At 35.6% G+C, this 14907-nt stretch overlaps 1 protein-coding gene across 8 annotated transcripts in view; it reads left to right on the forward strand.

Annotated features, from left to right (window-relative positions):
* Positions 1–14907, forward strand: part of sema6cb (semaphorin 6Cb) — a 159118-nt gene that overhangs the window by 120097 nt on the left and 24114 nt on the right. For all 8 annotated transcript variants that reach the window (XM_028012381.1, XM_028012380.1, XM_028012379.1 and 5 more), the window contains one exon: positions 6336–6413. In XM_028012381.1, the coding sequence (XP_027868182.1) occupies positions 6336–6413 (78 nt within the window). The remainder of the gene's footprint in view (positions 1–6335; positions 6414–14907) is intronic.

The raw sequence follows: 14907 nt of genomic DNA on the forward strand, positions 1-14907 counted from the left end.
TTAGGACCATTGCAGCAAATTCTGTAAAAATCTGGCTATATCTCAAAGTACATTTTTGACTATTTACAAAACCCTTCAGGTAGAAAAGCAACCGTACACTGGCTTAATCTTTAGAGCTGAATAGATTAACTTTTCCCACAAACAACCTGTAGTTAATATGTCATTGTGAAAAATAATGTGGTGTCACAAATTGAATATATGATTAAAAGATGAACACTTAATTAAATTTGTCTTATAAACAATACTTTTCTGAAATATTTTTGAAAAATATTGACAATTTGGACAGAAGTTATGGTTTTAATCATACTTTTTTCCACCTCAGAAACATGATTATTATGTTTTAAGTGTTTTAAACTGTTTAAAATAAAAACATGCACAAAGCATTGACTAAAAAACAGCAGCTGAATCGTAGTGTCTTTCTTTGACTCCAGCTCCTTTGTTTTACCAAAATCTATGTTGCCCCAGCTAATGTAGTTGGTTTCCAGTTTCATGATCTATTTTTGGGGCTGTGAGGAATGTTGGCCTCTTGCAACCCCCACTCTTTACTTTACTCCATCAAAATCAGAGGAGGGGTTTCTTCTTCAGCTTGTTTTGGGAGTGTGTATACCCCCGTAGCATGCAAACCCCACATTGCAAAGGTCTGGAGAAGCTCTCAACATTGTTTAGTCAGAAATTGGTTCCAGCTGATTGGCTGGTAGCCAGCATTGGCTTTTGTAAGATAGAAGAGAGAAGGAAAAGCTGGAATGAGGAGTAGGAAGCTGGGATCTAGCTGTTTTTGTCTGACTGGCTACGTTCCCTGATCCCTTTTAGAGACTAGAACCACAGAATATCTCATGTTTAGATTAGGGGCCCCCAAAAGCCACATCAGCAGCAGCCAGGAGGTCAGATTTCTGCCACCATATCCTCCTGAAACACACCAATGAATTCGTTTCTCTCCAGATCATATGTACGTCATCTCTTTCTCTCGCTCTCTTTCTCTTTCTATTTTCTACCTCCAATTTTTTTCCCCATCTTGGCTTGTTTCTCTTTCTCCCCTTCACTGTAGGGAGTATTATCAGGTTTGCTTGTTTTGGTCTTTTTTTATTTTTTTTCACCCGGGGTCTTACCGCCAATATTAGGATTCAGAAAAAAAAAGCTTCCATTTCAAGCAGCAGCAGTGAACTGTATGAAATGGGGAATTTTAATAAAAAAAATACAATAAGAGGAGAAGAGGCCCCAAACCCTGGAAGTCTTAAAAGCTCCAGAAGTCCTTTCAGCTACATTTTCTGTTTGATATAAACTCAACAAACTTGCTAAAGTAGAAAATATCTACTGCTTCTCTTTCCATAGGCAGTTAATTGATAATATGGATAAGTGGTCACAACATTTCCTTTCTTAAAAAAATCCTTAAAGGGGCCATTGAAATGAGGTCAAATTTAGAGCACAACTTATCTTTTTTTAAATAGAGTCAGAAAAACATGTACAGTAGTCTATTTTTCTTCTAATGCTTCTAATTATTGCCAAATCATGATTCATCCTCCACAAAGAGGACCTATTAGTCTAAACATAGAGTTTTAACTAATAAAGCTTACATAGAGTGATGGAAAGCTCTATATTTAAGGAAAGTCAACTTTATTTTTATAGCACATTTCAACAAAAAGCCAGTTCAAAGTGCTTTCCATGAAAAAGCATAGGAAAAAAAAAAACGTTAAATTACTAGATTTAATCTATGTTCTCTAATTATTAATCAAAGGCAACTCCAAAGAAATGGGTTTTTAGTCTTGATTTAAAGGCTCTCTGTGTTTGAGCAGTTTTTTTCAGTTTTCTGGAAGTTTGTTCCAGGTGAAACTTATAGATCAGTCAGAACTGCATTATAATAAGGGTTAGAATAAGGGATGAAACATCTAAGAAGGTGTTGTCACAATCAAGGGAAAAATGACAAGAAATGACCTTGTGATGAAATTGAGAAGAAAATATTTTCCTTTTCACAATCCTGGCCTACTCTGTGCCTACAAACTAAAACTTCAAACCAAAGGGACTGCTATAAGATCAAAAAATAAAAACAATATCCACATTTTCTTTTGCAATTTAGTCTATTTTCCTATTTGCTTTTATTGGCCAACATTTTCATGTGGGATAAAATGGTCCCAAAACACTTCATTTAGAGGTAGCAAACAATTTCACTGAGTGGCTGAACAGCTCCTCTATCAGGGAAAATTGCATAATTACTGCCATTAAACATGGGAACATACAAACTGAGGATATTAGAACAAATAGGCCCATTTGGGGTTCCTTTGCAGTGTGGAAAAAATTCATTTAAGGCATGTAAGAGTATTCTTCGTCCTGTTTTCCCTCCTTCCTTCTTTCCGTAGATTCATATTTAACAGATATTGAATAGATAGCTTGTATATTAATACTAAATGGGCTACAGAGGAAATTTGATTTGAAAAAAAAAATTCTGATACCCTGGCATACTATTCTGTCTTCCTAACAGAAAATAGTATGTCAGATTTTTTTTTTTCTAAACAGATTGGAAAAAGCATCAAATTAAGTTCAGGTTGGAATTAAAATACTTAAATCATAAAAACACATGCAGGTTTAAAATTATTTCTGTACTGCAATGTTTTTCTTGAGCAGTGTCTATTAGATAATCAGTTTCCAGTAAGTCTGAATTTTGTTATTCCAAAGGTTTTTGGCAACATGATAATGAGCCACAGAGACCCTCAACAGCTGTGTCGATGTTCCTTATAGTTTCAGCCTGCACAAACACACACGCACATTTGTGTGTTCATGATAGTAATGCCCAGAAAGGTGTTTTGTTTTAAGGAGCGGCATGGGACAAACATAAATCTGTTGCAGTTCAAGAACTGCACATACTGTACAACAACTAAGAAAGAAAAACCCCAACAAAAATGATTTCACTGTTCTTTTCCTGAAGTTCCAGCTGGCCTTTTCAGACAGGTTGCTTCAGGGTTGTCGTTTAATTCTGTCAGATTGTTGTAAATGAATGCCTCTGATGGAAGAAAGAGGGGCAGAATGGAGAGAAATCTGCATATATACCTTATGGCGAGCATATGAATAATTTATTGAAGTAGCACTTTAGTATGCGGTGCCACATATTAGCAGTCGCACACAGTGAGGAGAGTCATTTTAGATTTTCAGTAACCAGAGGTCCTTAATCTGTGAACTGTTTGATTCAAAGAAAGCCTCTTCTTTTTGTGTTTAACTTTAAAAAATTCTACTTTGATTCACTTTTGAGAAGTTAACACTCAATTTTGAAAAGTTAAAGTTAAATTTACAGAAGTGAGAAAGTCAGTTCTATAAAATATCTGTATTCTTCCTACCTTTGTAACTCTATTAAACACTGAGTTATATGGTAAATATTTCTTTTGATGTTGTCTTACTTGGAGATGATCTATTTTTATGAACTGTTCAGTTAAAGGTTATGAAATAACTCATGTAGGGTAACTTTATCCTTCAGTCATATATCCAGTTATCCTTGCAGGGTCATGGGGGGGCTTCTGTCTGTCTGCAGTGGTCATTGGGCCAGAGACCCTGGTCACCAGTCCAGCAACACAGAGACACACAGGACAAACAACCATGCACCCACACACACACATACAAACCAAAGGGCAATTTAGGTTAACCAATTATTCTGACATCCATTGTATTAGACTGTGAGAGTCTGGAGAGAGAGAGAGAGAGTACCCAGAGAGAACTCAATCATGCATGAGCAGAACATGCAAACTCCATCAGAACGTCCCCAAGTCAGGATTTTACTCCAAATTAAAATATGTCCTCTGATGAAACTCGTTTGTCAGAATGAAGAGTCTTTTGAAAATAACACCCTTTAGGCATGTATTAAACATAGTTTTCATTAAGCCAACATTTTTGAGTTAAAATTATTTTTTTGTTGGTCTGATGTCTAATCTTTGTTGTCGGGTTTCATTAGCTCTAGGAGGAAAATCATCATAATTAACAGAAATGAAGGCTTGAAGATATTATATGTATAATTTAATCACCATAATGTGTTTCACTAGTGAATTGAGTTACTGAAGAAAAGCAATTTTAAATGTCATATTCAATAAACTTTCAAAATGTATTGACTCTATAGACATGTTAGTCTACCTCCATCTAATTAAGGATCTGCTTATCATTTCCTATACTTCTTGCTTTAAAATCCATCATGAAAAATTATAAATCAAGTCAAAACAATTCATTTTGATTTGTTTATACCAGTATAGCAGCTGGCAGTCATTCCAAAATCATCCTAATTAGACTGGATAAATGCTCCTTTTTTTAAATAAATGCTCGAAAAATTTTGTTTGGTGCTATACTTTTTGTTTATTTCATTCAAATATCTGGCAGATGAAAAAAAGAGCATTGTCCAAAATCTTCCTGTCTTTAATTCACTTTATTTTTAGCTTCCAGCTCTAGGCGCAGCAGGGGAATAATAGTTCCTCTCTTGATTTCCTCCTGCTCTGAGCTGACACACTGATGTGTTCTCAGTGGGATTCCTCACCAGATTTTACAGTCTGGGGATAAAGATGCACACACAGTGCACCATCAGTTCAACTGTTCATAAATCATTTCAAACTCTCGAAACGAGCCCCACTCATTAAAACTTATTTAAACTTGACTGCCTCCGAGGTTTGGGTTTGACACAGAAGGAAGCACGTAAGCGTTTTATTGTTTGCCGCCGTTCTTTTGTCACTGTGTACTTTATGCTCATTATGTTGTCGCTGCTGGGTGAATGCCACACTCTTGCAGACAATAACTTGTGCAGCTGTGAAAAATATTGCTCACGCGCTCGCTGTCACCCAGTGTTGTTGTGGCGTATTGTGGTGGTAGGAGGAAGGCCACAGGATCCATGGAGCTCGAGTTGAGAAAAAAATAAAACAATATCTTTAAAAATCAAGCTGGAAAATAAAATTCTACTGATTAGAAGAAAGTTTTAATCAACACAAATTAATTACGGGTCTGAAAGTCGAAGAAAAGCTCTAAATGTCGTGATTCTGCGCGAGTCTTTACTGGTGGGGATTGTGACTAATGGCTATTGATTGCGGTTAATGCTGGTGACATTAAGGACAGGATGTAAACAGGTCCGAGTCTTGATGTTATTCCCTGAATCACAGAGTGGTTAGACAGAACAGCAGACAGGATTACATGATTGAACAATCCTCTGACTGTAGGCTGATGATAAAGCATGTGATCCACTCTAATATGACCATTCAGATTTTGATTAACCATATAACAGTACCATTTATGTTACTGTTAACTGTACTATTGTAACAATAGTACAACTTTTTTATTTTTTAGTTGTAATGGAAAGAAAATAAGAATCAATAAAAATGTGAATCATCAGGTTAAATCTGAAACTAGTATTTTTATATAAATATGAAGGAATTATCATCCATGTTTACTTAAACTTAGATTTTAAATAGATTTATTACACACAGGATTGTTTATTTACATTTTATTTTGGTTAATTTTGAAAATGGTTTGGTCTTTTATGCAGCACATGGCCAACATAAGTTGTTCTAAACAGATGCAAGGATGAAATGACTTGAGTTGAGCTAATGAAAACTCAAAATTCATCTTAAAAATATTTTAAATGTTAAAAAATATAAAAGCATTTCAAGCATTTTTATACAGAAATGCTGGCCCATTGAAAAGTGCATTATGCACTGTAAAGTAGATGCACTATTTGGGTAGAGGTCCTTCTATATGTTGGGGAAGGTTTTCATTTAGAATAGAACAGAAACAGCCTTTATTGTCCTGCACTGGGAAAATTAATGTGAAACAGCAGTAACAGATTTAAAGGTTCACACAAAAAATTCTTAAGTTGTTCCAAAGAAGAATTTAGAAAAGTCACATAATGTTATTAAATGTTGCTAGTTTCAGAAGATTTTTAAAATGCATTTCTGAAACTGCAGAAAGTCCACTCATCCAGTAATAAAAGAATAACTGCACCATAATTATCACATTTCTCAGTGTTCATTAGTTAATAAACAGATAATTTATGATGATCACATCTGCTTGTGTTTTTTTTTCTATTCATCACTAATTAAAAAAATAACAACACAGCAATTAAAGTGTAGAATTGTTCGGTTGGTTAGAAGGACACTATAATTTTAGGCGCATCGTTTGTGCCAGGCTGCTCAAGGATCCTGTTTTTTTCCAGCCTTTGTTAAGGCAGAGCTGAAGCGGGTGATAGGTGTTGTTTGGTTGGCTTGGTGGCAGGCTAGTGTCTCATTACCAGACTAACATCCAGTGAACTCGGTGTTCTTCACACGTCATGGTCTCCTCATTTCCTTCTACCACTAACAAACCGTCTCCCTGTGTCTGTTATGCAGAAGCTGTTTGTCTTCACGGGACCCTTACTGCATTTGGCTCAAGTCAGACAGCTGTGTCACAGTCTCACCTGGATTCAAGTAAGTCACACACACACACACAAGCGTACTCCTAGTGCTAATAGCTGTTTCATACTTGTAACCTGGGAGGGCAATGCAATCATCAGGTGATGATTGACTTTCTTAGCTGTCATGACTGAATTACTTTAAAGTGCATGTCAAAGCCTGTCAAAGTCATTTACCCGTATGTGGTGCACAGCAGTGCTAATGCAGTATATTATCACAAGAGTCTCTAGCTAATGGAATCTGCTTTTAAAGGGAAAAATAAAGATCCCTGTGTCTTTTGTTCCAAAGTAGATATATTTTGAAAATTTTACAATTATTTAGATATGTTTTAATTAATCCAATTAGCTTTAATCCTAACAATGTATGGAAAGTGACAGTTTCTTTGCTTATTTTTCAAAATAAAAGTGTTCTGGGGACTGCTTACAACAGCACACAGGCATTGAGACGACACTACATGTTTAGATCCAGGCTCAAATAAAGTGAAAAATTAAATATTTCAAAAGCCAAATGCAATTATTCGTTGCTTAAAAAGTTGTTTGTTGTTTAAAAAATGCTTAAAAAAAGAAAAAAATCCTAACAATGGTTATGAATAGAATTCTGTGAAAAATAGACACATCTGAAGAAAATTTTGAAGGCTTGAAGTGGCAGATTATGTTGGATTGTGGACATAAGACTTGTTGTGGAATAACTGTTTTATTGGAGTATGTCAATGTAATAATTATCAATAATTAGAGTTAATGAATGAATTAATTAGACCCTGGTGCTTTACTTCTCTGGACATTTCAGATTTATGTTTATCTACGCAATGCACAATTATTGTAATCATCATGATAAAATTTTAACTGTATAATCATGCCAAAAAAAGCATTTGAAAACTTTTTTTTTTCCTGAGGAACACAATCCCACATTAAAGAAACATAAGAAATGATCAGTAGGTTAATATTTATTGGCTCTTCTACCAAGTTCAACCAGTTTTATTTTTCCTACTTTTCTGTTTTAATAAGATTAGTGTCAAAGAATCTTATTATGTAGAAAACCGCCCAGTACCTATGGCTAATCCATTAATTACTTGTTTTTCTTGGGAAAGATATGATGTAACACCATGGTCCATTCCTCTTATGATCCACTATTTAAGAGAGGGAATTCAAAAAAGCATGCCATTCGCATAAAGAAGATACTTTTTGATCTCTGAGTCAGTTTTTTTAAGTAAATATTTGATAAATATGTAGAAAACCACCCAGTGCCAAATGATTGGTAAGGTGAAGGATCAGTGATGCTGTGTCACTGTTTTCTCCCAAAGCATTACCTGAGAACCTCATCAAAGATCATGATGTAATAAACTCTTGCTGTATGTCAGTACATAAAGATAGTATTTATACAACTTCATTAAAAATTCCAATTAAAACTGGAGAGCAAAAATGAAATCATGCAGACTGTGAATAACAAACACTTTTTGACAGTGCTTCTTTGTCTCCATTCTTTTTTAAGACATTTGAATTAACAGGAGTTTGAAAATGTAACACTCGAGAGTTTATTTTCCTGTTAATGTTGCATCAGTAATTTTCTGCCTGACGTGATTTATTGTCTTTAATAATAAATGTCTGAAGATCAAAAGTTTTCAGATTTGCTCCGAGCAGGATGTTGCAGCTGTTAATTATTTTTGGTCTGAGTGTTAATAAGTGGAGAGATCACTCTCTGAGGTGTTTGCTTGGTCTGATAGCATGAGCGGCCATATAAAGACATTATTAGTTTTGTAACTTGAAGCATCAAAGGGCAGATTTGCAACTTTGTCAATAATGTGCAGCCAAGCAAATGGAGAAGCAATAAATTTCACATCTCTTCTAACTCCTCCAATGAGTTGCGCAGATGCCCATTTAATCTGGTCTGAGGACATCCTCTAAATAATCAATAGCTAATCTAGAATTGGACAAGTGGGCAACATCAACATGATGAATATTTGATCACTGCTTTCTACTCTGATAGTTGGTTGACTCATATTGTGCATTACTCTTGTTTGTTGACAACCGACTGCGGTGTGTGAATTCTGTCCAAGGGAGGATGCAGCGCACATGTTGCTGTTTTTTTATAGATGCACTTATAAACAAGCTTCTGAACATCTGAGCAGGTGGCACAGCTGAAGGGCAAAGGTAATGAGTTAGCTCTGATGTTAGATTAGCACAACAAAGTGAAGCATTTCAAATGACATTTGTAGGGAGCTTTTTGTGCTATTTATACCTTTAATGCCAGGTGCATCACATTTCTATTCAGTGTTTTCATATCAAAAATGTTGATGAGTATTAGGAGAGAAAAATACGTTATTTAAAGCCAAGGATTTCTTCATGTAATTACTTTGGTTTCATATCTTATCTGAAAACCAAGCTCTAACTGTTGGTAGGGGGTGCATCCTGGACCTGAGCAGGTCACCAGTCTATCACTGGGCAACACACGCCTGCACACAGACACACACCTTTACCTAGAGGCATTTTAGAGACTAATTAACCCAACAAGCATGTTTTGTGGGAGGATAGAATCCATCCATTGAGAGCATGCCAACTCCATTCAGGGAGACCCTGGCTGGGATTTGAACCCATGTCATTGTTGCTGCAAGGCAACAGTGCTAACAAATGCCACTGTGCAGCTCTTTGGAAAAGTGTGAAAATTTGAAATGAAAATTGTGACTTAACATTGGTTTAAGGGTATCTTATAATGATTTGTATCTGAGAGCTTTAACTATTCTTGTGTTGCATCTGTATGCAGTCTGTGTTGAACATATTGGAGGATATCAGTTGAATTTTCTGTAGCTGATGTTTAACTCTTTCTTCCACTTAGTTAGACCAGACATCATTATCATGGTTGTTTTGTTGTATCTTTCAGGAATGGTGCAGTTTGTTGTTTACATGTAAAGAGTTTAATTAGTCGCATTGTTAGTAATTTTTGAAAGGTACCGACTATGACAAAGCTTACAATTAATTGATTAAAGACAGTCTCATAATTTTTGATTGGCATCCACTTCACACCACTGCTGCATGTCAGAGGACTAGGTTGCTGTAAAATTTTAATTAGACTTCAATGAGCAAGGAACAGGTAAATTACTCCAAACCTCAACTCCTCTCTTTCCGTTGGTTTAAAACCCATCCCATAAAATAAGAAGTGGGTTTTGTCTGCATGTGTTTCAGTTTCACAGCAGTGTGCTGCCCTGTCTAAGAAAATATGGATGGAAGACGGATTGGTCGTTGTGTCGACAGATGGATGCAATAAAGGGCAGAGGAAGGGGGCTGTTAAAAGTGCTATTTTCTTGTCCTGATCATCAAGGACTATGTGTGCCTCTGTGGTTGATGTACAACCTGCTGCTAAATCACCACACTGGGTGTTTTTCCTGTCTTCCCTCCTATGTGTAGTGGTTGTAAACTGTTGCTGCCGTCTGACATGACTCTGCATGCATCACCTTCACACACAGAGTCGGAGAAGGAGAGCGCCACATCCACCGCCAGCCGCTTTCCAATAGATTATCTTGAAGGCTGAAAATGTGCCGACCTGGAATTATTGCATATCTTCTGCTTGGTCACTCAGACATATTACTTTCTCTGCCCTCGCATGGAAAGGGACTAATGGATTTTTTTTTCCACTGCAGGTTTTGTCTGTGCACTCTGATATTTACCCATAAGAAATCAGCTAATATATTTGGTTTGCTGTTATTAATATTGTCCTACATGAGAGTAAAAAAGAAATACATGATATAGTATTTGATAACTTTATTGGTCAACTTCTGATGCATGTTTCTTTCATTCATTCACTTGTTAGGTTTTTTTTTTTTATATACCACATATTGACCTGTAAAACAGCATGTCTGACTTGTTGATTTTCACCCCTGGAAGGCATAACGTTTATGTGTGGCAGGCGACACAAAAGGCATATTAATGCGATCTTGCAAAACTTGTCTCTCATAAACATTTTGTTTTCATTTTTCCAGCCCCCTTTAGTGCACCAGCCATGATTTGCAGTCTCCCACGTCCAACAAACGTAACACCTATAATTTGTATGTTTTGTGTCATTAATAATGCTGTAATCGGGTTTTTGTGCTGAGCTTCATTCACAGTGAAGCAAATGCCAGTCAAAGACATTAATTTGTCCATAAGTAGAAGTGTCTTTTTCAAAGCTGAAAGAAAATGTATGTAGATTTTCCTTTTATCTAAAGCTCTCCATACTAAACTAATGCAAGAAAGGCTGCTAATGATGACATGAAGGAGATTAAAAACCCACCTACTTGTTTTAATCAGCAGAGTGAGGAGCTGAGGCAGATGAGGCAAGTACAAATGGCCATTAAATTGGGGAAAAAAGTCAAACTCCTAACTTATATTTTATATCTTTGATTTTAAATGTAATTTCATTAACTAGTTGCAGCTCAATACACATTAAACATACCTTGCAATCCTTGATAAGTTGATAAATGTTAACAAATATCCCACTAACTCTATTTGATGAGCGCCCCCAGATGTTCAAACTGTGTTAAAGCAGGTGTGAGCTTTAACACATTAACGTATCATAGACTATTTATTTAGTGTCACATCTGGGCAACCACAGGCTGAAATAACTGTGATCTCTTAAGATGGGTCATTGAAATTAAATAAACCAAATGTAAAGAAGCATCTTAAACTTTGGGGAAGCTTTTTTTTTTTTGATTAGCATTTAAAGACTTTTCTGACTCAAATGAAGACTTCTGTAATTGTTGCTGGATCATTCTCTGAAGTGCAGCAAGATGTGCTCTATAGATGCAGCAATGGAAGTGCCGATGTGGCTTCACGCTAGCGGGGCCCATAGAGTTACTTGCCGAAGTTTGATTTATGAGCCGCTTTTAGTGTGCAGGACAAAGCGACGCTGGAAACCAGTGGACCAGAACCTTGGAGAGATCAGCCAAAAAAATCTTGTCCAAACCCAACAGTAATATCAGATTTCTACCAGAAAGCTAGAGAGAGAGAACGGTATGCACAGAAAGAAAACATCACAATGGGAAAAAAAAGCTGAGGTTTGGGTAAAGGAGTTGAGCAGAAGAAGTAAAGAATTTATTTTACAGATAATATTTTAGAATAATGAAAGGGGGGGAAAGAAGTCTGCTTTTTTGGGGTTTTTAAATTTGAGAGAAAAAAGAAGAATCGGCTGCAGCTGAATGTGACACTTAGATTTTAGACTTGCATGAAGGAATATAGCGTATTTTTATCAAGGCAACTGACGAATAGCTGGCAAAAGGGGAAAAAAGGAAGGAGCATTATAAAGGATGATAAGAGCAGCAATGGAAGAAGAGAACGATGAGCTGATGTGAATCAGGCAGCAGCAGAGCCCACAGTTGGATTTGAAAAATCTCAAAGTCATCTACCTCCTGGTACTTACTCTTTTCATAGACCATCAGACCTTTTTTTTATTCCTTTCCTCTTTTCCTATCCAGAGGAAGCATACATTTTAATGGCTGATTTGTGGTGGCTCAAAATGATAAAGAAGAAAAAACAGAACGATTTTACATAAAAAGACTGTGGCTGAGCCTCTCTGCTTTTTTTCTTTCTCTGGATGTTTAGTCTTGTGTCATCCATAATGCATTCGACAAAGTCCCTGTCACCAAAGCCTTACGCTGAAACAAAAGGCTGCCGAGGCAGAAGGATGGAAACAGATCCAGGAAAGGGGAAGCAAATCATCTGTGGTGTGCAGGTGGAAAAATCTTTTTAAACAAAACGCTGCTTAGATTGGTGCATCTCACATTACATCTATGAAAGTTGATTGATGTAATGTCCTAACTACTTACTAATGTTCATACACTAGCTTTAATATTCACCAAATAATATTTGTTTTTGCAAAAATTATATTTTTTAGTCTGTTGCTTGATATTTTGAAAGCTACAAGCAATTATTGTGCCTGCTTTAAAAAAATCATAGCTTTAATTGAAGTAAATCAACTGAACAGTTCTGTTAAGTGTTTGCATTGCTAAGGCAGTGTGCATGTTCTATGCTAAAAATATGGAAGTTATGGAAATAACTAAAAATAGAACATAGTTTTTCTTTTTAAAATGATTATAACCAGTTTTATAATGAAGATAAATATGTAAATACAAAGACAGTATATGTATCCTAATTGTTTGTGTATAATTGAGCACACAATTCTTCATATCCCTAGAACTTTTATTTTTTATTGTCATTTAATCATAAAGTGTGTTTTTTATAGGAAATGCAATAATCCAATGTAAGAGTGTTATTTTTTCTTTCAATACAACTGGATATGAGCATGTAATACAACATTACTAATTAATGAAATCCTAACAACAAACTACTACTTCTCAAGGACAATCTTTGAGTTTTCCTTTTGATACAAACTACAGATAAGAGTTCAGAATAAAAAATTGAGTATCAACAATATTATCAAAATAACTCAACTACAACAGCTGAGAAAAGGACTTAGAAACGAGGGCTTTTGTCCAGATAACATTATGTTACTGCTGGGATTAGCTGAGAATGTTGTCATAATATGAACATAAGTGGTTATCTGTGGAACTGGGCACAAGTTGTAAGGAAGTACTTTAATGTACAACATTTAGGATGGGTGATAGAATTAAAGTGGCCATAGATTTATTTTTTTAATCCACCTCAGCACAGATAGAAGGAATGCACAATGCATGCTGCCGATTTCTGTTATCTTTTGATTTCTGCTCTGGATTAATTTTATCCTTGGTCATTTTCACAAAATGAACCAGACTGGTGAAAATTGATAATCATGTGTTAGATGGTTACCTTTTTGTTGCTCAAATAGTCAAATATGAATAAACAGAAAACTGCTGAAAAGTATAAAGGAGGAAATTGACTGGTGCTTGCCAAAGTCTGTTGAAGCAGCTGAATTAAAGAGTTGACATGTTCCCTCTGAAAATACAGCTTCCTCTAAAACAGCTGCTTACAGTTTTGTCATGTTCATGATTCAAGACTATAGGTTGTATGAAATCATATTTTCTGATTGTATTAATCTATTTTTTTTTTCCTTCCGACAAACTAAGCAACTCGTTGGGGTATTAATATTCCATCAGTACAATACATTTACTTTAACGCTTATAATTAAATTGTAAACTACAGTATTTACTCACTCTTATTTGCTTATGTTTCTACTGTAATGGCATACAGATGTAAGTGTCTATTATAGGATGTTTTTGACATTTTAACAAGTTCTCAGAGACGAGTTATAAGGTAGAATTGCACCAGACTTTTGGACATGACTGAAAGCAACAGATGCTTCTCCAGATGTTGAGTGCAGCTGTCCCAGAATTTCTCCCTATGTGAGACATATAGTAATATATAATAAAATATGTTCTTACTTTTCCAAATTACAAATGTATTCACTTTGCCAATGATATTTCTAATATTGTAATAAAGACAAGCATGTAGTTCTTGTGACTTTATCACATATGTATTTTTTGATACAGTTGGCTACACGTTGTCTAATATCTTCCGTATGTTACTCCATATACTTTTGAATCCTGTAGTTAATTTGTTTGGCAGAGACCCACCTTATCTGGATGAGAGTTTGGCTTGTTGTGTACGACTGCATTCATTAAAGTTAAAGGCTGCCATCCAACAGCTTATTTTATGTCTGATCTGTCGAGCAAAATCAATAGGGTCTCTCTGAGTGCGACACTATTTTATTGTCAGCCAGAATCCAAATAATGAACCCCCAGGAAAACCAACATGCCATGTGGAAATACTGCCCAATGCTGTTAGATGATGTTGATCTAACAACTCTTTAGCTACCTAGAGAGGACCAGCTAAAGAGTGGGAAAATAAAGGGGAAGTAGCTAGTTTCTTGTTTGGAAAGTTGATTGAATTAAAACAAATTAATCATGTTTGTGTTCAGCTGCTCTCTGCTTATGAAAGCCAATTACTACTATCCAGTCTTGTTTTTCTAAAACATAAAGGGAACATGCTTTTCCACTAGCTATCGCAGCTTTTCCTTTGCAAACATCAGTACACCACATTAAGTCAAATTAAGTGCCCTGCCTCCTGCTGAGGTCGACATGTTTTTATCTTCATTTAAACAGATTTGAGTTGTGAACTTATTTTTTTATTCTTCTGCAACATTTTACACTTAAATGTATAATTAGCATGGCCTAAACCATGTTCATATTTAGCACAAGGCTAATTTAAAGGATTTGTTATTCATAGTGCATCAAACGACAGAAATGTTTTGTTTGCATTCTGCTTTACGAGGTGCGTTTGTTGTAGTAATGATTAGCTGATCAGAGTGCTCAGATCTCTTCACCTGCCTTTAAGATGCAGCCTGGTGTTTGTTTTTCCTTCTGCATTATTGTTTTTTTCTACTTTTTTGGCATTTTGATTGTTCAAGTATTTTAGAAACTTATTTTCTCACATACTGCAATTGGTTTGTTAAAGGAGGAGAGGAGTGCATGAATGCTTATACAAAGTGGATACTGGATCATTACACTTGAGCTTGTGCTGTTTATAGGTCTGTGTTTGTTTTATTTTGG

Source organism: Xiphophorus couchianus, chromosome 3, assembly GCF_001444195.1.
Source record: "Xiphophorus couchianus chromosome 3, X_couchianus-1.0, whole genome shotgun sequence".
NCBI classification, from domain to species: domain Eukaryota; kingdom Metazoa; phylum Chordata; class Actinopteri; order Cyprinodontiformes; family Poeciliidae; genus Xiphophorus; species Xiphophorus couchianus.